The sequence below is a fragment of the Falco cherrug genome, chromosome 8, assembly GCF_023634085.1.
Source record: "Falco cherrug isolate bFalChe1 chromosome 8, bFalChe1.pri, whole genome shotgun sequence".
Taxonomy (NCBI): Eukaryota; Metazoa; Chordata; class Aves; order Falconiformes; family Falconidae; genus Falco; species Falco cherrug.
Genome location: NC_073704.1, coordinates 2,211,188 through 2,235,894, shown reverse-complemented (window position 1 = coordinate 2,235,894; position 24,707 = coordinate 2,211,188). Strand labels below are relative to the sequence as shown.

The window sequence follows — 24,707 nt, the reverse complement described above, 5'->3', positions numbered from 1 at the left end:
CACTCAGCCAGGCCGGCGCTCTCCCTCCCTCTCCGCCCCCCCCCAGCGGGCCCACCGGCCCAGCGCCCCGCTCTGCGCTGGCCCCCCGGGGATCCCCCGCCGTACCTGCTCGGTGCCCATGGCTGCGCGGGCCAGGCCGCGGCGGGACGCGCCGTTACCTGGCAGCGCCACGCGCGCGGCGGCACGGCACGGCCCGGCCCAGCCGCTCCGGGGCGCGGGAACGCCCGGGGCCGAGCCCCCCGCAGCACAGCCCGGCCGCGCCGGGGCAGCCCGCAGCGAGGCCGCCCGCCCAAGGTAACCAGCGGCGATCGGGCTGCACCTGTGCGCGCCGCTCCGCTGTCGCAGGGAGCAAAGAGCTGTGCCGTTGCAATGTATTTGCAGCTACACCCCGAGTTCAGCTTGCTGCCCCCGCACTGAGACTGCCAGCGGGCAGCGCCGTGCCCCGCGGGAACCGGGGCAGCAGGGTGGCTGTGCGTGGGGCGCCCCGCTGCTGCTCCGCGCCCCGCCGGCCGGCAGCCCGCCCCCCCCCGCGCCGTGCCGGGTAACGGCGGGGCTGGCGGGGTCGCTGACACACGGCGCTGCCACCCCCCAGGCAGCACGGACGGGGCGCGCCTGCTGGAGAACCCCGTAAATGGGCGCTGCTGCAGGCCTGTACCAGCCTCCCGAACTGCGCGCGGAGCCTTCCAACAGTCCACGGACCGAGTTTTACACATAACCTCCCTTTGTTGTTAAAATGGCACAGACCAAGAACCCGCGGGGTACTTCTGCTTTGTCCAGCTGCAGAACTCTCAACAGCACCTGGACTTCCCAGTGCATTTTCTGCAGCAGGATCCAGCCTGGTTTTGGTTCTGCAAAGAGGAATCCCCTGGCACTCCGCGTACCTTCGGGAGTGCAGACCAGCTGCGCCAGCTCTGATGTGCAACAGCCCGGCCGGAGACATGCAAGGGGAAACCCGCGCCGTTTAGCACCGAACCGTTCCCGTTAGAAACCATATCCACAGAGGGCTGCAGCACATTCAGCACACATCGCCACGCTGCTGGGCCTCACGATTCCTTTTCCTCAAAAGCAGCATTTCATTTGGTCGCGTTCTGATGAGGAAACTGCAAAAAGCACACCTGCTTGTACTCCTCAGGGGAGGAAAGACACAGTTAGGTTGCCAATAATACAAAAGCTACAGACAAAATAAATTCTTGTATAGATAGTGTTTTTCCCTATCAGAAGGACATTCCTTCTTACAGAGAACTAGAACTTCTATGTTGCTGTTTATTTTATCCCTTTTTTCCTGCATTTCATTCTTTTCCTGCAGTGATCAGTTAAACACAATTTATTTACATAACAATACCAGCTGATTTTAATCAGCATTGACAAGGCCACAGGAGGACACAGCAGAAAAAAAAATGGTTTAAAACTCAAGATTTTTTGCCTTCCTGTGTTTGGTTAACATCTCACTTCCATCTGAAATCCCATAGTCATAGCTAACATAACAATCTAAATCTAACTTCAGAGATAAAAATGAGATCAAACGAATAAAATGGTGAAAGGATGAAGAAGGGAGCACACACCGATATAAAGTAAGTACTCGACATCTGTTTTAGAACTGTACTAAATGCAATTTAAAAAATGGAGCAGACTTTAAAAAAAATTCATCGTGACAAGACAAAGTCAATAGAGCGTAGGCATTGCCTATCACACAGTTCATACATTGTTCTAGAGTAAGTTTAGCCAAGACTGGCACATCAGTGCAACAAAAAAGGGTCAGCGATGCAGTAAAACTAAGTACAGGAAGGAAATAAGGCCATAGCTGACATTTTTATCACTAACTTTTCATTTTCTGAGTCAGTGACATGAGGTATTTATTCCACCTTGATGCCTCAGTTCAGTTCTGGTGGGCCATTAATCAGGAATACATTTCTTTCTCCCTTCAGAGGCAAAAGTGGGTAACAATGTGGTTTAGTCCATGGAATTAACAAAACTTAAGCCAAAACACTATGTACAGTGAAGTGTTTTACTGACCAGATGTTTCCTTCTAATGCGAAAAAAGTGATCCTTCAGTTTTTAACCAAAGTACTTACTGGCATGCTTTCTAGGTTTTGATTAGAGCAAATAAATAATGTTTGAAAGTACAAGAAATATTAATAATGCCTGTGTGTACAAAAATGAAAATTCTCAGGATCTGAGTATTGCTTTAAAAATAAATTCAGGAAAGGGTTTTTTTCTTCCCCAGAGGTTTCAGATGACAGACTGAAAAACATCAACTGGCATGAAAACGGAACAAGATGTTTGAATGCAATGGAATCGCAGCTTCTGCAATGCCTGCAACCCATCCCTCAAAGCTGTCTTCCTAAATCACTCCAGCAGTTACGGCCGTCTCAGCTGCACACCGAGAGCACATACTGGAACCTACCCCCCACATACGTCCTTTTCTTGTACTCCATCTAGAATCTCTTTTGTCTCTTTTTTAAAAAATTAAATATATATGCATATATATATAAATAAGTTCTTTCACATTTACCCTTCATGAACTCAGTATAGTTGTACATAAACCCAGTAATCTCTCTCATATTGTAAAGAACTTTAATGAATCAAGCAAAGCTTTCTAACAGTGGGGAAATTTATAATGATTGGTAATTGGTAATGATTTCTGTAAAAGAAAAGTTTTTGTCATCAAAATTCAAATTTAAGGGTTTTAAACCAAGAATTGATACTTACACTGTTATGTTCACAGGCAGGACTTGAATTTTTGACAGCACTTAAAATGCAGTTAAATGATCATTTCAAAAAGGTAATGAATTTAACGTTCCAACCCACCAGAAACAGCAAGAAATTACACTTCAGGCAAGGTTTCGGGGAGCAGGGGGAGCATACATTTTTCAGTTCAAAAATTTTTTTAAAGACAAAACCAGGTCTCTGTGTTTTTCCTTGTGTATCTTGGTTTTGCCAACAATATGGAAGCACAAATATAAGTAGTGGGTTTATAAGTAAGAAGTAATTCCTATTAAATACTAGAAAATTTTCCCCTATTTGAAAGAAGTTGGGTTGTTGGTTTTTTTATGATCTTTATTAAGTCAGGTCTCGTTACGCACATCTCCTGAGTGCAGAATAATATTAATGCCTGAAAATCAAATTAAAAACACAAATACAATAGTATTTGCTTCCCTAAAAGAAGAGCAATAATTATTTACATACTGCTTGTAAAAAAAAAAAAAAATCTTCATCAGAAACATGCTGCGCTATAAGAAGGTGAGACTTCCACACATACCACAACAGAACTACTGCCCAGCATGGAACGATAACTTTGCAAATTGTTTCAAAACAGCCACCACAGTAACAGCACAGAGGTACAACACAGTCCTACAGTTATGGAACATGGAAAAGATCTTTAAAAACAGTGAAGAGATCTGGGTTCAGCTGTGTCAAGGGAAACACAGCAGGTTACAGGCCACAACCTGTGTGCTTATTTCTTCCTCCCAGCCACTCCCAAAGAATATTCGAACAAGCTTGAGCACCTGTCGGTGCTGGTTTAAAAAAGAAAAAGGAGCCCTTGTTTACTGTCAGGGCTGTAACTTACCTTACTTGGCAAAAGTACGAGCACGACTGCCCTGGTAAGAAGATGGGGAGCTGTTATCAAGATGATATATTTTTCTAACCTCTCCTTCCTTCGGAAGCCTTTTGAAAAGACAGAAATGTCAAGCTGTCTCAAATTCCTACTAGTGTTAAACAGAACAGTGTGTTTTCTAGAGGTCTTAAAAAATAGTAATCCAGAAACGAGGCAGCATTCCTGGTAAGAACCTTCAATGCAGGAAACTGAAATATTGAGATAATTTCTGAACTCAGTGCTGCAAGCGACACCAAACCAAGCACAAGTGCACTATTTCTTTCACTAAAAAGAAAGCCCGTTTGTGCATTTCTGACAAGAAGCAAGCTTTCATTTTGTCAATTAAATGCGCCTTTGTAGGAAAACCTATTATCCAGGCCACAAGGGTTTACCACCTCTTTTGAGTGTAATTCCCCTTCTAAAGAAAAACTGTTTTTTTAAATCCAGCCATCTACTTGAAAATGAAACAAATGTAAAATCAGTGCCCTAAGAGTTAATAAGTCACAAATGTGCCATTTAAGCTTCCTTACATGGCCATTCAGCAAGGGCCATTAGAATTTAACATAAAAGGTTATCACCTTAGTAAATACTGCAAGACTTAACTAGACCAGTACATACAGGAAGACAAACTTTTTATGGATAAAACGCAGGCACATATAAAAGTTTCAAGAAGTTAGTCAATAGGCTCATGCATCCGTAGTCGTCAGCATGGATACACCAAGGGGAAGCTACACTTGAGCAACTCCATTAGCTTCTGTGGTGAAATGAGGGGAGAGCCGTAGCCGTTGCCAACACGGACTTTGACAAGGCCTGTGATGCTGCCTCCCGTAAGGTCCTCATAGACAACCTGCTGATGTGTGGGCAGGATGAGCAGAGAGAGGTGAACTGGGAGGTGGCCGGGAGAGAGGTGAACTGGGAGGTGGCTGACCAGCAAGGCGCCAGGGGCAGCCACCAGTGGAACAGTCTAGTTAGAGGTCAGTAACTCTGACCCCCAGGGGTCAGTACTGGCTCCAATCCTGTTTAACATCTTCATTAACGATCCAGATGATGGGGCAGAGCATACGCTCAGCAAAGCTGCAGATGACCAAACTGGGGGGGAGCAGCTGATACACTGGAGGGTCGTGCTGCCATCCACGGGGACCTCTGCAGGCCAGAGAGATGGGCTGACAGGAACCTCAAAGCTCTGCACCTGTGGAGGGTCAGTCCCATACACCGGTACATGCTGGGGCCACCCAGCTGGAAAACACCTTTGCAGGAAAGGCCCTGGGCTCCTGGCAGACACCAGGTTGCACATGAGCCAGCAGCACACCCTCACCACAAAGGTGAGGAGCTGGAGCTGGCCCTTCCCTTCTGCTAAGCACAGGAAGACCCAGTCCTGCTCTGGGCTTCTCAGTACATAAGGCATGTGGACATACAGGGTGATTAAGGGACTGGACCATCCCTGCTAGGAGGAAAGGCTGAGGCAGCTGGGACTGTTTGCCTGGAGAAGAGAAAGTTCAGGCTGGATCTTATCAACATACATAAATATCTGAAGGGAGGGTGCAAAGAAGATGGAGCCGGGCTCTTGTCAATGGTGCCCATGACAGGAGAGGAGAGAATGGGCACAAACTGAAACACAGGAGGTTGTCTGAACATAAGGAAATACTTTTTTTACTGTGAGGATGACTGAGCAATGAACAGGTTTCCCAGAAAGGTGGAGTCCCCTTCCTTGGAGATACTCAAAAGCCATCTGGACACGGTCCTGGCCAACAAGGTCTAGGTGGCCCTGCCTGAGCTGGGGGGGCTGGACAACATGTCTTCCAGAGGTCCCTTCCACCCTCAACCATTCTCTGATTCTGCAAAGAAATGAAAACACAGAAGTTTTGAAAAAAGGCAAAGTTTATTACTTTTTTTTTAATATAAAAAGGTCATGAGCTACATAGAAATATGACTTCAGTCATCTTAAAATGTTACTCATCACTCATTTAAACTTTTTAATTCCCAGGAATATGGCAGGAAGCAAGACAGGCTAACAATTGTCTACAATGTATGTATTTACATTCAGTTGAAGTTATGCGTGCACAATAATATTTTTAAATAAATCAAGCTCACTGATCCGAAGAAAACCTGATTCAAGGTATATTTTAAGTTTACATAAAGTACAAATAAAGTCTTCAAAACTTAAGTTTCTCACGTAATACCAATTTTCTTATTTAAGTTAGCCCCAGAAGTAGTAAGAAATGTAAACATCAGATATCATGATAAAAATCTTAAGGAATAACAACTTTGTCATAAAGTGCTGGCATATGCTTTCAGCTTTATTTTCCAGATGTTAAAAGTAGAATACTCACGTATGAAGACTTTCACAAGCTTCCCAGTTGTCATTTCAGTTCGGTAATATTTTTGCAGAATTTAAAAATGTAACAATTTTATAAACATCGTTTTCTACCTTTCTATGTCACAGCTTTTCAACATTTTCTCCTTTAAGTGGACTTTAACTTCTGAGTGCATACAAAATTGTTTGTGTTTTTTAGTTTACCCGGTTCAAACTGGACTCCATGCTGGTGGAAAAAACCAAAAGGTTAGGTATGACTTCAACTGGGAAAAGCCAAGGACTTTGAAAAGTAAGGGTATAAAGTACCTGAACACAATCCAACAACTGCCTCCAGTGAAGTAATTTATAATTATATATATTATCAGTCCCACTGAAAAAAGCAACATGAGATTACATAGAGAAGACTCAGTGTGGTTCACTTATACTTCAGCATCTGAGCTTCATATGTGCTAAATATATCCATTACTTCATTTCACATGGGATTAAGTCCTTACTACTTCCAACAAACATAAGCTGTAAGATAGTCTCACACGCCTTACACCTCAGTCGGCCTTTCACTTGTTGACTTGAGTGTCACCCACAATAAAAACAGTCCTAAACCCCCACACATTATGGTGATACTATATTGAAATCTATTTGTAAAAAAACCTTATTCCTTCCTTGCGTGAAGAAAGGTAAAATACAACCTTTTACCATTCCCTGTTCACCTCTCAACCATAGGTTGTTCCAAAACCTCCATCTGCCTAGCTATTGACAAGTCCACAGGCACACTTGGGAATGATTATCAGATTGTTGTATTTTATTATACAAAACAAACGAAAGACAATTTAGTCTAAGCTCTGAGGAGTGGAAAACCCCAAAAGTATCTTAAAGTGCCATTTACTTTCAAAATATTTGCCAGAGCTTTAATACATTCCCTACACAAAAAGGCTTCCAACCTCAGTGTTACGATCAGGATTTTATCTTGTCAGTATCAGTTTCAGGCTGTTAAGGCATGACTGGTATTTGCTCTAAGTCAAAAACTGACATAGGCATTTTTTCCTCAGAGCTTAGAAACAGGAAGTGGAAGGGATGTAACTTGAAAAAATAACAAACCCACTAAACAAACAAAATTGAAAGGCTTAAAACAGTTATTAGGTAGTTTGTCTTTAAAAACTAACACACTGCAGTCCATTTCTCAGAGTGGGCACAAAGCTAAGTTATTATGCATAACAACAATTGACAGAAAGATGCACTGCATTTCTACATTAGAGGGCATAATGAAAAGCTTTTAATTGCAGCTTCACTGGCAAAAATGGTTATTTTCAGTTTATTCAGTTACTACTTTTAACTCTAAAGAGGCTTTCTGTTTGGGGTTTTTTTTTTTTGGTGTGGTGTTGTGTTGTGTTTTTTCTTAAGATGAAGAACAGGTCAATACAGGTAGACAGCACTATTTCAGAGGTTTTATGAAAGCAAACTAACAAGTTTATCAAATGTTCCCATCAGCGTGGGACCTTCATCCTCTTCAAATACAACTTACTGATAAGAATCAAAGGATCACTAGCACAAGGAATGACAGTCTACCTGCTGTCTATTCAAGCACTGCAGAGATCCAACACAGCAAAAACGCAGAGTATGTATTATAATTGCTGAGCAGACCAGATCAGTAAGGCAGAAATGTTTCATTAACTACGAACAATCCTAGAGAGGAAGTAATTTTCCACGTGGCCCCAACAGATGTATCATAATCCCAAGACATACCAACATTAGCTTCCATTTAAAGGGATGAGAGTGATCACAAATAAGCCCAGTAGGACAGATAGATTCGGTTTCCCTGCTTAGACCAATTTCTTATTAAGGCTAGTTATAAAAGTGTACATGTATTTAACCACTGGCAAAACTTGAGCTTGAACAAACTCATTTTCAGGTTTTAGTTTGTTCAATCTGGCATCACTTTTGGACTGAAACTTGAAAAGTGCAAAAATATTTAATTATATCTTCTTAAAAAAAATAATTCATTTTATTGGTGCAACAACCCAAATTTTTCAGGAGTTAAATCCATTGCCCGCAATGGACAGAAAAGGAGGCACCAACATAAAAGAATCAAAGTGCATTTCCAGTATGCCAATGCTGCATGAACTGGCAAGCCATAATCTTATATTCACCACTGGAATAGATTATGCTAAATTCATTTTTACAAAAAAGTCTATATTACAGATCAACATACGAAGTCTGTCATGAAGTCTTGGGGATACTGCAACGAATCATCAAAACGGAAACGTTTGGAGACCATGCTGCTGTCCTCTGGAATATTTTCTTTGTCTTCCTTGTTGCTACAGGTACCATTAGAACTGGATTTTACACTCCGCTCTTCTAAGCATTTTGTTGCATGTCCTGGCAGCAGAGAAGAGCAACAAGTTTCTTCAGGGCTACACAAGAGTGTGAACTCCCCTTGCTGCAACCACAAATGAGAAAGACAGGCCTCCGCTGTGGGTCTTTCCCTTCAAAAGAGAAAGGGGTAAAGTTGCTTAGGTTAATTTCAGAAATACTAAAACCATAATCAAAATAGCTCTGACACATGCTAAGAAATCTTAAGCAGAATTGACGCTAAAGAGTTAGTATTGCTGTTCCCCCACCACTACCAAGGCTGCTACAAAACACATCAGATCCTACCACAGTCAAGGTTAAGTATTGGCAACATGCATCTAAATTTTAATTGACAGTTTCTCCTACAGCTGGATGTCAGAACTGGTAAGCTATTAATCAGCAAATACCCACAGTCCCTCGGAACACCTCCAACATTGTACATACAAATGTCCACATGCTTTTGCAGTCCTATGTTTTATACAGGCCATTGCAAATAGGGAGGCTAATGCACCGTCAGGTTCTCAAGGAGGGCTAAACAACATTATGTCATCAGCTCTACCTGACATTTTGCAGGGTTTTACTCTTGCAATTCTGGTGTAAACCCTTCTGGAACATAGTTACTACCAAACAAACCACAACCTTAGAAAATCGTTCCTTTGGATAACCTAGTATAGTGCTACTACAGTTTTCATCATGTTCTGCATTAAGGTCCATAGAACTTCCTGCAAATGCGATAGAGCACACTACCTGTCCTTAACTCTACTGCAACACCTAAGTATTTTTTGGTCAGAGAACTGTAACTTTACAGGGTTGACTATCTGAGGACAGATTTTTCCTCTTAAGATTCAAGAGGGTATAGTCATCAAAAACTGGAATGAGAAAAATAAAATAAAAAGGCTATTGAGGATACGATGAAGACTCCACAATGCCCAGAAGCAAAAAAGCAAGCACAGTATTAACAGTGATAGCATGTCAAACATCCCGCAGGTCTACACCAACAGGCATCAAAGCAGGCTCTTCAGAACTGCTTCTCTCGTGACACTACGGTTTTTGTGAATTATTCCAGATCTTGACAAACCCTCTGTGTGAGATACTAAAATAGAAAGGACTGTCCAGACATGAATTTATATGGAGCCTATTATTTCGTCAAAGTAGGCACTCTACAGGTATCGCCTCCCACTGTCCCCTCCGATCAGGAGTCTCTCTCTCAGCCAACGAAGAGGGTCGCTCCAGCTTGCTGCGGGCTCTCCGAAGGAGACAGGGGCTACTGCCTCACCACGAATGACAATACCTAGCTCTGTAATTGGTAACACCCCACCGAGCCTAGTAACCACGACTAACTGACTCTACTAAATATTATTGCCCCGTATGTACCTTTCAGGGTGGTGGAGTTTTTTGAGGTTTTTTGTTGTTGTTGTGTTTTGTTGGGTTTTTTGGGGTTTTTTTTTTGTTTTGTTTTGTTTACTGCATTTGCTGGTGCAACAGTTAAAAAATATACAGTTTTAATGCTATCCAGCAAGCACAGACATAGTTAATGTCTCTAACTCTCCCACTCTCAGAGACTATCTTTTCAAAGTTCAGCTGCTCTGAAAGGCCTTAATTCAAGTCTGAACTGCCAAAGAATGAAAAGTTATGGAAGTGTGCCTTACAAACAAAAAGAAGTTTGTGCTTTTGATTGAGAACTTCTTTTAAAAGACTGAACATGGCAAAACACTCTGTGTTTCTGAAGAACACATACTCAGTCAGAACATTGCCAAGTTTTTATATAAAATGTATTAAAGTAGAAAGATACATTGAAGGTATATCAGAAAAGAAAAAAGCACTGCACCAAAAAGACTGCATTTTATCTCTCCAAATTGTGCAATAAAAGGTCAAGTTGTAGACATGAACGTGACCTTTCTGTAACATGTCAGCAGATTTGTTAATAATCTGTCCTCTGAATGAAAATATAAAGAAATGCAAAATAGAACACTCAAAGCAGAAGGCTGACTGCAATCACAGCCAGACAGCAAACCAAAGATCCTTTTTATGCATTATGGAAAAGCATAAACACTTTTAAGTATCTAGCTGATCATGCCAATGCATTGTGAAACGTCTGATCATATCAGCAGTATTAAGCTCCCAAATTAACTTTTTCTAGGTGCTCCACAAACACAGAAGACCAGATTCTTGCACTGAGGAGTTTGTCACTTACTCTGGATTTTTTATGAGAAGTTTTTGAACGAAGTCTTTGGCAGGCTGTGAAACCGATGAAAATGTTTCTTCTGAATAATCCACGTTAACTTGAGATATATTAAGGTAAGTTTCTTGATTATCAGCTCCCACAAACGGCGATTCTTGCGTCAGCAGCATGTATGAAATTACACCTATATTCCTGAGGTAAGAACACAATGTATAATCCTGCTAGAATATCTAAACAACACCCCCCCCCATATTTATTGGGACGCAGATCAAACTTCCTGATGTTCTCCACACCGAGAATTAGAAACATCACATGTGACATCTCAGATTTATGTGATTCACGCATATATGCACATGCACACACAAGGAAAGCTATGCATATACCTCAATGAAGGGATTTCTGAAAATTGCTTACTTTTAATATACCCTTTTCTTCTCATTGAAATTGTTCAGAAAAGGAACTATAATCACTTTTACACAGGCCACTCTTGGCCATATGGCAATTCTGGATAAGAGAACTGCAAAAAGATAAAACTTTCTAAATCTCACGTAAATAAAACCCCATCTTTCACTACAATTCCAGATGAAGTATCAAAGACTGAGATTTAGTCAGCCTTTCTGTACAATCGGCATCCAAGTTGCATTACAATATCCTCTCGCTGAGATGTTTTTCACCAAGAACATGAGTACCACACATCACGTGATTTATTGTAAATCCTAGATAATTTCTTGATGCATAATAAAAATTGTTTTGTGATCTGATAGATCAAACTTTGGTAGTCATTACAGTGTGGACACACGCAGCTGCTCTGTTTGTCATTCCGAGTAGAGCACCAGTAGTCTGGTTTTATGTCTTCCCACAAAACCAGGCAAATAGTAAGCGGTTAAAAAACATTCACCAACAGATTTATTTGCTATTGTAAGTTCAGAATTTCAACGGAATAATTAGATCATAGCAACTTTTAAAACTGAATTTTAATTATTTAGGTGCTCAAGAGAAGCATATGAATATTTTATGTTTTTAAGAAAAAAATCTCAAAGCTAGCCTTTACACTAACATAGCTCATGAAAATAGGCTACAAGGGTATACTTAAGAGTTGTGGATCAGTTTAAGATACTTGTCTCTTTTTATGACTTGTTCTGCAGATACTGCTCTAAAGGTAAGAGGTAGAAAGCTAAAATACTTCTTACCATCTGTATAATCAAATTATTTAATGATACAGAAGTGGGGAGGAAAGAGTGTCCAAAGTAGTTAATACCTGAAGCATGTCATCCAAGAGTAACTAATACCTAGAGTATGCTATCCAGTCATTGCTCTTGCTCCCTTATAACAAATACCTACACTCTGGCATGCTCGGAAGCTGCCTGCGTTCCCTACTAGGTATGCAACGGGCCCATATACAGAATTCCTGTAAGCCCCGAGTATCCTGAGGGCTCCTTCCCATCCCAACTCTCCTCTTCTGGTCAGCTCACCAAGAGAAAGGCATTCTTGGAAGCCAGATAAAACCACATCAGAGTCTGGATCTGGCCCCTAGATTGTTAAGTGGTCATGCCTACTTCAATAAAATGAATTGACATATACAACCTACCACATATCTGTAGCTGTGGTAATAGGATCGTAGTTCAAGATTTCTGGAGCTAGAGAAAGAGATGATGAGAAGAAAACCCCTTTAATAGATATATTATTCAAGTAGCCTTGAATCATACACTAAATTTTCAGTAGTTTTTTGCCAACTATTATTATGACACTAAACATGCAGCTTCAACCATCAAGTTTTTTTATTTTCAAGCTAGAAGGGTGGAAAAGTTATTTCTGTTTGGTTAGACCCAGTGATGCCTCATAGTGCCATTTTAGTGTGAATCAATCTGGCCTAGTGTCTACTCTATCCAAGCCCCAATAGATTTTCTAATCAGACACATGCAACATAAATATTCTTTGAAGACATTTTTACGGTATATAGCTTTTTAAGGGGAATGCATAAAGCCTTCAGTGTATTAACACTGCAAAGCCAGCTGACCAAGCCAATTGTAGTGGTTGTTAGTGTATGCTAGATAGCAAGTTATTCACTACAGACTGAAGTGCTCTTAATGTTTTGCCTGCACTCAATTTTAAGTAAACCTGCCTCTCAGAGAGGGCCAAGTGCTAATGGAAGCCTTTCCCTTTCCAAAGAGTATTTTAATCTCATTAAATCACCACGCTAAATGGCACTACTAATTCAAAGAACTTATCTTTAAGCATGCTAGCACTGCGTTTCAACTCCAATCAAAAAATTTAACAGACAAAATTTATTGTTGATTTAACAGTCCGCATCACAGTGTGGAATCAAGAGGTGCACTTAGTGATACAATTTGGGATATTTTTGGTGCAAGTATTTGTTGACTACTCAAGAACAACCAAAGAGCTCAAAACATGTTGCCTTATCCTGCCGCTGGCCTTTCTCCAGTAATGAATGCTAAGTTGATAAGCACATTAAATGAACTGTTTCTGTTTTTTCAAAGCCACACATCAGAAATTGTGAAGCAACTCTTCCATACCTAGATACTCTGTTGTTCCCATGATCTGCCGCAGTTCACTAGAATTCTCAAGCTTCCGAGACATACCAAAATCTACAATTTTTACATCACCAAGAGGATTGATGCTGCTCAGCAGAATATTTTGAGGCTAGAAAAGATTTAATTCTCAATTAGTATAATAATACAAGCAGCAAAAAAACCCCAATGTACTAAATGACATTTCAGTTTGTTGCTAATTTTTTTAACCATTATTTAATCTCTAACACACTCATCTTTGTAATGTATTTAACAAATGACTGATTATCATAATATTAAATTGAAGATAAAGTACTAAAATAAAAAGTTTGCTGCAGCCTCACCTTTAAATCAAGATGAACAATATTGTTTTCATGCAAGCAACGAAGTCCTTCAAGTATTTGTCTTATAAGTCTTACAATATCCCTTTCACCAATTCTGTCATCCAGATCAGGGACACACAAGTCAAATATTTCTCCTCCAGCAGCACTGAAACACATTCAAGAACATTTAAGTATTAAGTTTGCATTTTCAAGCTTAAATGAGGAAAAATTTTATATATAGTACCCATTTACGTTACTACTTTTTTTCTTCCTTTTTAAGAAACCAGACACTTATACCAAGACACATCACATAAGCACTTAGAAAAGGAAAAAGAAAAAATAAATCTGATTATGCTTTTTCTTTCCTCATACCCAGCAACAGCAGTTGAGACAGTGAAACAGACCTTTGTGGCTGAAAACCTCATAATGCTTTAGTAGCCTCAAGCATGCTTTCCTGTAAGTAAGTGTGAAGATGCCTTCAGGAAGATGAGTTCTACCATCATTCCCTAACAAAAGAAGCCTTTCTCTTCAAGTCAACTTCAAATTTCTTCCGTTAGACTAGTTCCATAAATAATTCAAAGCAAGAAAGGCCAGAAGTATTCCTTTTATCTGAATTTTGGCAGTAAAAGCCATCATTTTTTTACACGGTGTGGCTGTGGTGTAAATACAAGAAACACAATGCAGTGAACAGTTAAAAGCTGCTGAAAAATATTTCTGGAGTGGCAGGAAACTCCTTAATTGTCACTCTAGATCCTGCCACTGACAGAAGACTAAGAATCAGAGAGGTACCAGGAAGAAAATCTGGCACACCGCTGCTCATTAAATATACAGCTGCCTAATCAGTTAGTGAGCAGTATCTTCCAGAAATCTACTAGACACAGAATATTCAGAAACACAAGGACTCTGCTCTGTCACTTTGAAACCTACCACATCCACACTAACAACAGAAATGAGACTGATAAGCTTCAAGATTTCATACAGCATCTCAAGTGTGTCTTCCTCAGAAATAGGCCGCTTGTTTACAGAAAACCCTACAGCATAAAGGAAGCATGGAAATAACCACGTTGCATATGGTTTATCAGTTATACTTCTATACCTCACTGCAGTGTCAGCTGTTTCCTTTTGTGCTGGTTTTGAAATCATTATTCAGCCTGCTCTAAACGCCTGAGGTTTCTTTATCTTAAGGACAAAGGGCTACCTCAAAACACAGATAAGTAAGCCTGAATTTCATCATTAGTAAAATAATGGAGTCTATAAACTCCGTGGATAAACACAGCCACTAACTGCTGGAGCTATGCAAGGTCTGGTAATGCCTCCCCTAGTTGCCTTTACGACAAACGACAAAGCATAGATGAGGGAAGAGCACTGGATGTCATTTACTTTATCAAGGTTTTCAACACTGTCTCCCACAGTATTCTTGTAGCCAAGTTAGGACACCATGCTCTGAATGGGTGGACACCCAGATGGGTAGAGGTGAAGAGCTCTGCTGAAAAGGATTCGGAGGTCCTCACAGTGAGCTGAACACACAAAGACAGTCAGCAGCACCTTGGGCGGTAGTAAGAGCAGCACAGCCGTAGGCTGAGGCAAGCGACTCCCCAGTGCACTAGACCACAGCATCCTGGTTTCGGCTCCCCAGTTCAAGGAAGACATTAACAAGCAGAAGAGAAAGCAAGTAAAAGAGCACCAGATGGCCTGTAGCATACATAAATGTAAGGTATCTTCAGAAAAATAACCAAACAGAATCCTACACAAAGCCAGACTTTGAACTGGCAGGTACTGTTCAGGCAATTTTAATTGACAGTTCTCCGAAATAATCGGACCAGTGTGCAGAGCAACCAAAACAAAAGCCAACACACATGGCTACCATCAGGAGGGCTCCTGGGAACCCAGAGCAGCAAAGTGACACTCAGTATAAAACCTCAGCATGTACTTCTGGTTTCCATATCTTCAAGAAGGATGTAAGATTAGTGAAGACACAGAGACAGGCAAGTAAGACAGCTGCTTTACAAGAAGAAACCAGCAACACCAACTCTTCATTCTGGAAAGAAGACTGGGGGCAAGTCCATGAATGAGGCTTACAAAAACACTAAAGCTGGTTCAGAGATGAACAAAGAACTATTATCCACTGGAGTCTCACAATATGAGAACTAGGAGGCACCGGATGAAACTAGCCAATTAGTTTAAAATTGACAAAAGAAAGTATTTCTTCACACAGTAGGTAACAAACATCCAGAATTTCTTACCACTGAAGCAGATGGTATCATGAGGTTCAAAGAAGGGCAAAACAGATTGACAGATACTAAAAAGGAAGAGGCAGAGAGGTATCCTCAGTGCAATACCTCTGGGTGCTGGGGCAGCGCAAAGAGAATGCACAGCAAAAAGTGGACAGGATCATACACTCCTTAGTTCTTCCCAAATCGCATCTCCCTACAGCACTGCTGGAAAGGGCAGCAGGTTAGACAGACCTTCGGTCTGACACTGTGGGGCCTCGCTCAGTTCTTCCATGAACAGAACTAGAGAGATTTGAAAATTAGTTCAGCTGCCTGGTACAGCCATGAAGCAAGCAAGCACAGCTGCCTGGTTTCTCTCTAACCGGATTCCTCCAATTACCTTTGACCATCAGATTAGAAGAATAACAATCTCCATTGTGGGGCTTTTGGAGTATTCACATCTTCAGTAATTCTTTCTACAAAGATGCCCCTTATTAGGAACTAGCATCCATTTCTCTCCTTCATTGAGAAAATGTGTGCTTATACAAACTGACTCTTATTTCTGCATCTTCCAAAGAACCCCACCAATACAATCCAGCAGCAAGGACTATATATAGGAGCAAAAATACAGCTAAACTGAAGAGGCTTGTGACCTATTTTATGAGTAAGAGACTAATTTCTTACAATTCTTTTAAAATGCTGCTTCAGAGTTCTGATAATGAGAAACAAGCAAAAACCAAAAAAAAAATTCGTGTTTTCTGCTACAGAAGGACATAATTTACAAGCAGAATCAGCCCTGTACTTATCCCAGTAGAACTAGGAACACTTACTGCACCACTCTGGAACACTACTGCAAAGCAGACCATCAACACCAAAGTAGTATAAGGAAGTTGTTTCATTACAGAGCTTTAATAATCAAGACAGCCGAGTTGAACAAGAAGCAAGAAAATCAGTATGGCTTTTATGTGAACTTGCACTTGTTCTTGATAAATAGTTCAACACTTGTCATTTTGTCTTTACTTCTACATCATTATCATTTTAGCCTTCTCAGAACAACAAATAGTATGCTAGGTATCATCTAGTTCCATGAAAAAAAAGCATTTTTAAAGATAATCAGCTACATTCTTTGGAAAATCTGAAGGAAATTATGGGGTATGCAGATCACTCTTAATAGCTCCTCAAATACTTTGTACATGAAGCTAAAATCCTAGAGAGGAACTTCCCTTACACTCCAAACAACCATGTACCTATACAGCAAATATGATAAGATATTTCAAATTAAATTCGCAAGTTAGACTTGTTTTCCAAGCAAAGAGAAGCCACAAGGACATCTAAAAAGATTAGGGAATTTTGGAGGAAACAGCTCCAAAACCCAAACAGTTCTAAAACAAAACCACTCAATTTCGAAGCTCAGAATCTGCAACAGAATTGCAGGTTCTCAGTCACCAATAAGCATCAAGCAGTGACTGAAGTTCACAGAACATGGATGTGCTCAGCTTCTCCAAAACCTGTGTTCTTAGTATCCATGCTATTATATTTTTTTATGGTATGATTTAAGATGCATCAAAGCACTATGCACTTTCTATGGAATTCAAGAACATTCTCTCCAGTCAGCTTGCACAAAAGATTAAGAAAAAAACCCCACTTAAAATACTAATAAAACAAAGAAATTGCACCCTAGAGTTTGTATTCAGGTTTTATATTAGGTTGGACTGACCTGAAAATTGATCAGAGCTTTTTTACAAAAATTGAACTAACAGGAGAAATAAATTGCTCAAACAGGCAAGTTTTATCAAGATTACCTTCCTGAGATAGTACTTAAAAGGAAAAAAAAATTCAGTTTGAAATTGCATGAAATTGTCCACAGAAGTTACGCAATAAAAAGAAAGACGACCTTTTTTTTTTATAGTATTTAAAAAACCACAACTTTCAGTCCATTTTTAAAATTTTGAGTATAGAACTACTGTAGGTTTTGGTATTTTGTTTAATGCCTTATTCCATATTGTTTGACATAACTCATCAGCTCTGGATGCAGTAGAACACACGTACAAAACAACAGATTCAAATTAACAGCAACTGATTCAAAAGTCCCTATGAGCTTATAAAGTATATCATAATGAAATATTAGCATATGTATATAGCTCACTGTTGTAATTCTTCTGGGTGTTCAAGCAACTCCTGCAAGAAATTAGTATCTTGACAGATTTGTAACTACAAATGTGGAACATCTGATGAAGGCATACTCACTATTCCAACACTAAGATGATTTCATTTGCTGTTTCATAGACTTCATGAAGATTAACTATGCGAGGATTAGATTTCATTAATTCAAGTACGGCGATTTCATGAAGAATCTCTGCTTTGCAGTCTTGACCTCTTCTTCTTTTCTTTAAAAATTTAGCTGCATACTCTTGGCCTGTGGATTTAGCTATACATTTTCTAACCACAGCACATCTTCCCCTACAAAATAAATGGGAAAACATTAAAACCTAAGACATAAAAAGTAAATCAATTGACATTAGAAATAAAAAGGCATGACAAATAATTGGAAACTAAAAAAAAAATAATTAGGGGAATGCCATGTTTGGCCTACTCCCTGAACAATGACTTTCGGCCACTGTAGGAACAAGGACATTAAGCTAGATGAAGCTTTGGCGAGACCCAGTACAATTCCTTTCATACAGGCTAGCTAAGCATTAAACTAGTGCATCAGGTGACACTGACAGTCTCACGGTAGGGTCACACAGTGCTGGAGTAACCCAGGTTGGAAGGGACTTCTGGAGGTCTCTAGCAAAAACTTCTGCTTAAAGCAGGCCCAGCTGTGAGATCCTACCAGGCTGCTGAGGGCTTTGTTCCAGTTGGCAATGCTGTATTAAAACAACTCAACCACATTACAGCACCTACAGGATACGGTAATAAACAAAGCAAACCTCTGTGAAATGCAGAGAATGAACATGGAAAATAAAGCATGTTTGTATGCTGGGGGGGGGGGGGGGAGGAAAGTCTTCAGTGCAGAAAATTTTAGAGTCAAAAAGAGAACATCCCTCTACAAATCACATAGTACTGCTACGAAAAACACCCAGGTATCTGCAAAATGCTTAGAAAAATCTTAAGAGAAAACCCACCCACTACTTAGCATTCTCTTCTCTATTACAGTTAGATAGAGCATGCTGCTTTATTTCCTAGCCAACTGTTTAGGTATGGAAACAAAAATGTGTTTTGGCAAGGAAATGTTTTTAAAAGAAAACCACATACTGTAGTCAGAACACCAAGCTGACCTTTTATAAAATTAGGGGGGAAAAAAAGGGCAGTTTTTTAAGCCAAGTTATAAACTCCTGAAAAAACAAAGTTTTATAACAACCAGTTTTGCATTCCCAGAAATGTCTAGTTGCATACTTGTAATGTGTTTTCAAATGATACAAGAAACATTACTTTAAAAAAAAAAAAACACTTTATGGGCTAAAAAAAATTGTGTAAAGTTCTAAAAACAGTTATAAAACTGTGTACAAAGAACCAGATCTATACTAATGCCTTTAAAAAAGTGCCTTTCCATGCATGTTTTTTGTTACCACTGCATACTAAGAACAAATTTAATGAAGAAGCTCAGCTGAGCTGCGCTTTTTCAACTAAATTAGCTTCCTTAGTAGGAAGGACTATGTTGCCCTGTAGGCTTTGCCTTTCTTCTGGTGCAAAAACCCCCAGTGCCTCAAAGGAAGATCTCTAAAAAAAATGTCTGAAGCTTTTTTGGAAAAAAAAAAATAAATAAATCTAGACTTCAGTATTTAATCAAAGAGTATAGGAATCTCATGAAAAATCAGATTTCCATTTGCAAGTAAGTGTTAAATAGTTTGTACAAATTGACTAAAATAAACACGTAAAGCTGACCTTTAATCATACTACTATCACTTATCTAGAAGTATATTCAACAGAACAGCTTCTCTGTCATCATTTATCTCAACATCAATTAGTTGCAGGATTTCTCTATCCTTTTCTTAAAACACTAGATTTAGAAATGTAAGGGTACAAAAACTCAAAAGAAAAATTTAAAGAGGTGAAAGTTATTTGTAGTCTGATACACGCACACTCTTCATTTTAGGAACTATTTGTAGGCCTGAAATGGCCAAGACCTTTCCGAGTTGTTAAACCAGCTTATTGTTGTAGAGCATTAAGTTATTGAGCTGAATTTCATCACATACGAGAGTTCAAGGTACTCCCCCACAGCTTACATTCTCATTTAACGTCACATCACCCTGTCAACCACAAAAGTTTCTCTGAAGTTAAAAAAAGGGGAACTGGTTGAGTTTCATGAGAACAGAAAGATGTTCCCCAATAGTTTTTGCACATCTTCCTTCAAGTTGGTGTGGGTATAACAGCTTTGAGGGGTCAGCGGTATCTCCAGACTGATGATACAAGAATTTCCACTTGTTTATACTGTATTTGTAGTGCACCAATTAAGACAAAATTATCAAGATTAAAAAAAATGGTTGTAGAGCATGGAATTCCCCCAGAAATGCAAAACCACTCAGATCTGAAGTGCTGCACTGAAGCAAAGTGCTTCCCACTCCTTGTTGCCTGCAAGGCAACTGTTTAGCCATCACACTTCACAGCCCAGTTTTATGAGATAAAACCCAATTTCAAGTTGTCTTCATATCCCAAGATATAGACCACAGAAATTCAACTACTTCAAAAGAAGCCATACCATCCACACGCTGGGGACAGAACTACCTAACCCACTAAACAGAACCTGCCTGCTTCGTGAGTCAGTGGCTTAAATACCAAAGGACCTAAAAGATAAGGTGTGGGAGGAAGAAGCAGGGCCTGGGAAGCTTAAGCAGAGAACAAAAGAACCATTGACTAAGTAACCTGAAGAGGAAGAAGAAAATTGCAAGTGAAAATAAAAGCATATTAAATCTTTTAGTGATGCTACAAAGAAAGGTGGATTTTACATTACTTAGGAAGTGTTGTAAACACTTCAAACAAACAAAAATAATAAATACACACTGTTAGGCCAGGAGAAGTCAAAAGTGTGTTTGGAAAACATGTTACTCTGTGTTTCTTGGCATGTTGGCACTTTGTTATGTCTGGTTTAGCACACACAGAAAAATATTACAGACTATGTGCTGGAATTGACACAAAATCTGTATTTTTGTTTGCTTTAGACATCATCCCACAGGTATATATAATCTGAAATCAAACATTTTAAGAATACTGGAGTTCTAGAGGATGGTGCATATAAACTGCTTCTATAGAGCCTAGAATTTAAAACTAGAGCTGACAAAAGGGTAACAAAACAGGAAAATTACTGGCTGCAAGGTGTGCCTTTATGAAAGCGTACCAGATAAAACACATGCTAGGAAAAGAACAACCCCAGGAGAACGATCAAGGCTGAAAAGCACACAGAATCACATGTGGAAGAGCATCTTGGCTGACAAAACAAGTTCCAGGGCAAAAGATGGCTATGTAGCACAGCAGCATGGCACAGAAGCAGCGGGACTGGCCCATGCCTCCTCTGTTCAAAGAGCCTGGAAACAACCACAGTGGCATTACAGTTGCATGGCTCTACACCCAATCCACTGAGTATCTTCAAGGTATGAATCAACCCAGCGCTTTCAAAAAAGCATTAACTCTGATGTCTGAAACAGTATCGTAAATACCAAGCGCTTTTTGTTCTTTTGTTTTATTTCCTATTTTACCGTTGCAAACATGAGCAAGGGAAGCAGGCTGAAAAACTGCTCTGAAACAGCAGGTTGTTTGATAGACTAAATGTTTGAGGGTGGGAGGAGGAATAGAAAAAGTTTTCTGGACTTCAAAAAAACTTAACCAACCAACCAGAACCACCAATTCAAAATGCCCATTCTTTGTTGTGCAGTACTACCCTATGTCATCTCTTCTTTAGTTTATGTACCTGGAATGTGATGTGTGACTAGACAGGGGAAATGGAAGAAAAGGAACATAATCCCAGATCTACATGCCTATGAAAACAAGCTAAACCCCTCTGACATGAAAAAGGCTGGCAACTTAAGCCTCACTGTACCTTTTCCTGGTCCCTGGAGAACCTGTCAGATACCGCCAAGAAAGGGGCAGGCAAGGACAGAGGCATATTTCATCCCCCCATCTACTACCATGAAAGTTTGCCAGAAAAAGCCCGTCATTGCACAATGAATTCTCTTACAGCAGAAATTCCTCTTGCTAAAATAAATGGGAAAAATCTTACCTTCCCAGCTCTTTTGATTCAAGCATATAAAAATTATGGAAATTGTCTGTCTTGATTTGTGTCTGCAGAGATGTGGCTAACAAGCCAGAAAGGCTTTTATTCTCCAACTTTCTCCTCGACATAGTCAGGAACAGGTCTCTCTCTTCTACCAGTCACCTGTCAAAGCAAAACAATTAAGAGTTTTGAAATTCCATAATGACAGCACAGAATATTAGAGTTCAGGTCTATCAGACTAGAATAGCCTTAAGTTTGTTCAGTAATGACCTGAAAACAACACACTAAATTACTGCAAAAATAAGAACCGAACACTAATCAAGACAGGCTTAGAAAACTTAAAATTAAAAAAAAAAAAAAGTTGTAACATTTCAGATAAATTGGTGTGTCTGTCTCCTGCAGCATACCCATAAAATACTAGGGACAAGCTTCAGTAGCAATAAAAATGCTGGGTTTTACTATTAATGATATGTACTTTTCTTTTTTTAGCTTTCTAAAAATAAGCTTTAACTCTTCTGTGGGCTCTGGGTAAGTTCAAGCAATTCACATGTCTACACTTTTAACTGGTATCCCTGGGGAACTTAACCAAAACTCCTTCCTGTTTGTTGTCTGCAACACAGCAGGAATAGCCAACCACAGGAAAAAAAAAAGTATTTTTTTTTCCAGTGGGAAAATTCACATTTCTTACTAAACTCACTCGTAGCTCATCTAAGTTTCACTTTAACACTAAATTAATTATCAAAAAGCAGCATGAATGGGTAACATCCTCTTTGCAAGTTCAGATCATTTAGAACCAAATGATGTAGCAAACCTGATTCAATTACCTTAATGAACCAGTAGAACAGCACATTGTGAAGATGCACCCATCCACGTTATTTCTAAAAAAAAAAAAAAAAAACACCACCAAAATCCCCCAAAACGAACAGTAGAAATACTGGGGGTTTGGCACTCGCACTTACAGACCTGAAGCATGTCTTCAGGTGAAATGCAAAGGCAAGGCAAAAAAGAGGTTATTGAAGGGTAACAGAAACCTTAATTGATGGTTTATTTTAAGTTAGAAGAGTAGGTTTACCTTAATTATCAAAGAAAAAATAATGCAAGGCAAATAATAGTTCAGATACAGTTAAACTTACAAAAACAAACTTTCAGTTTTCAAATGACAGACATGTACCATCAGAAACTCTGGGGGAGCACTCAAACTAGTTACGATTCAAATATAATCCAGTACCCATCAAACACTGTTCGAATTAACAGCTGGTGTAACATACTAGAACTATTCTAGATTTAAATTATGATTCATACTTAAACAAGGAAAAACACCCCAACCAAACCACTCAGTTTAAGAATATCTTTAAAGCAGCATTTGATAAGCCTGAAATAGCTTCTATAAAGATTATCAAGGGGTCAAATACTATCTAACATACAAGTCTTTGAATTGTCTCATTCATAACAAACACACAATTCTTCTTTCCCAATTAGGTGGCAGTTTATCATTTAAGAAACTGATCTAGATGTCTGAAGTTTTACATGACTTTCCATAGAGCTGTACTCCCTAAATACAGCTTAACAGTTGAAATTATCTTGCTTCTGCAGTGCTTCAGCATGAGAAAATTTACGTTAGACAGCTAATCTAATCGATTCAGAGCTTACAGCTATCAAATTTATTACGTAAACTTTCATTTCATGTCGTTAATCTTACAGAATAATTATTAAGGAGAACTTTTGTCTTATGTTGAGTTAGCTCTGTTTCTCTGGTAAGACACACCTCGTTTTAGCTTGGCATTATCAAGAATAAAGAAAAACACACACTGACAGCAGACGGCAACCCACAACGAGGCACAGAACCTGCTGAGGAGCACGCAAACCAAGTTCAAATCCAATTAGCCGTGAAAAAAGGCACAAATCCTAATGCATTAGCTACTTCCAAAATCAGAAGCGATACCCGCGCTGCTGCCCCAAAAGCCCCAAGTGACAGACAGCAGAGTCGCGCAGAAGTTTGCAAGTAACAGCTCCCGCTAACCGGTCCCGCCGCAGGGAAAGCACCGCGCTGAGCCGCTTGCGGGAGGAGCCGGCCGGCGGTGCGGGGCAGGGCCCGGCGGCGGGTGTGCAGGGGGGCGGACAGCGCATCCCCCCGCCTGCCGCCCCGCCGGGCTCCCGCGGCCGCCTCACGCCGCGGGGGGGGGAGCGCGGCCCCGCGCCCCGCACATCCCGGCCCGCGGGGCCCGAGAGACCCGCGCCCCCGACACCCGCTCGGCACGGGCCGCCAGCCCCGCGCTGCGCCCCGGCTCTCCTCACGGGCACCCCCCGCGCCGCGCGGTGCCGCCACCAGCGCTGCCCGCGGCGGGGAGACGCGCCCCGCCCGGACCCGGACCGGGGCAGGCAGGGCGAGACTCCAGCGTCCCGCCGGCCCCGGCCCCGGCCCGGACACCCGTGCTCCCCCGCCCCCCCCGGCCCGGGCACACGCACCTCCCGCCGCCGTCGCTCTCCCCTCACGGGCCAACGGTCGCCGCGACGGCCCCGCGCGCGCTGCAGGCCGCCCCGCGCCGCCGCCAACCGCCGCACAGCCGCCGCCGCCAACGCTCAGCCCGGGAGATGTGGCTGCGCCCGCCCGGTTGCGTCGCCAAGAGCCAATCAGCGCCCAGCTGGGCGGGCCGCCCGCGCGGCGATTGGCCGGAGCGCCCTCCGAGCGGGCCGCGCGCCCGCCCCGCCGGCCTCGCCCCCGGCAGCAGACTGAGGCGGCAGGTGCCGCCCGCCCGGCCCCCTCGCGCCCCGCTCCGCCCCCGCCTCCCCCCGCGGGCCCGGCCCCGCTGAGGCGGGTGGTTGGGGAGCCGGGAGGCGCCCTGGCCGCCGGCCGCGGGCCCGGGGAGCCATCTTGTCGGGCCGCCTGACGGCGCGCAGGGGCGAGGGGCACCGGCAGCTGTGTTTAACCCAACGGCGCGGCGGTGCGGGGCGCGCTGCGGCCGGGGACGGGACGGGACACGATGGCGCTGAGCGGGCCCAA

General features: G+C 41.5%; 2 protein-coding genes and 1 long non-coding RNA gene across 4 annotated transcripts in view; 1 reads left to right on the top strand and 2 right to left on the bottom strand.

Annotated features, from left to right (window-relative positions):
• Window positions 1-222, bottom strand: part of DNAH7 (dynein axonemal heavy chain 7) — a 111,673-nt gene extending 111,451 nt beyond the window's left edge. Inside the window, exon 1 of the mRNA XM_055719207.1 lies at window positions 106-222. Within this exon, the coding sequence (XP_055575182.1) occupies window positions 106-120 (15 nt within the window). The 5' untranslated portion in view covers window positions 121-222. The remainder of the gene's footprint in view (window positions 1-105) is intronic.
• Window positions 223-1,374: 1,152 nt separating this feature from the next.
• On the top strand, window positions 1,375-2,560 carry LOC129736678 (uncharacterized). The gene is made up of 2 exons (XR_008733649.1): window positions 1,375-1,571; window positions 2,225-2,560. It is a non-coding gene; the product is annotated as an uncharacterized LOC129736678 (long non-coding RNA).
• A 2,895-nt stretch (window positions 2,561-5,455) lies between these two features.
• Window positions 5,456-24,323, bottom strand: STK17B (serine/threonine kinase 17b). 2 transcript variants are annotated; one of them, XM_055719213.1, is made up of 8 exons: window positions 24,173-24,323; window positions 21,713-21,868; window positions 17,746-17,958; window positions 13,310-13,454; window positions 12,972-13,098; window positions 12,026-12,074; window positions 10,450-10,629; window positions 5,456-8,389 (listed from the first exon to the last, which is right to left on the bottom strand). In XM_055719213.1, exons 2-8 carry the CDS (start codon window positions 21,832-21,834, stop codon window positions 8,107-8,109), a joined length of 1,119 nt encoding a protein of 372 aa, XP_055575188.1. In that variant the 5' UTR covers window positions 21,835-21,868; window positions 24,173-24,323; the 3' UTR covers window positions 5,456-8,106. The 2 variants fall into 2 exon arrangements, with proteins under 2 accessions (XP_055575188.1, XP_055575189.1); XM_055719214.1 differs by lacking the exon at window positions 24,173-24,323 and adding an exon at window positions 22,531-22,553.
• Between the last annotated feature and the right edge of the window lie 384 nt (window positions 24,324-24,707).

What these genes read in the sequence shown, in the direction of transcription:
- STK17B (XM_055719213.1), bottom strand. Translation starts at nt 21,834, where the DNA reads ATGTCGAGGAGAAAGTTGGAGAATAAAAGCCTTTCTGGCTTGTTAGCC. An exon ending in GAATCAAAAGAGCTGGGAAG is followed by an intron (nt 17,959 to 21,712) that starts GTAAGATTTTTC and finishes TTTATTTTGTAG; the next exon opens with GGGAAGATGTGCTGTGGTTA. An exon ending in GGGAACAACAGAGTATCTAG is followed by an intron (nt 12,075 to 12,971) that starts GTATGGAAGAGT and finishes CTCTTTCTCTAG; the next exon opens with CTCCAGAAATCTTGAACTAC.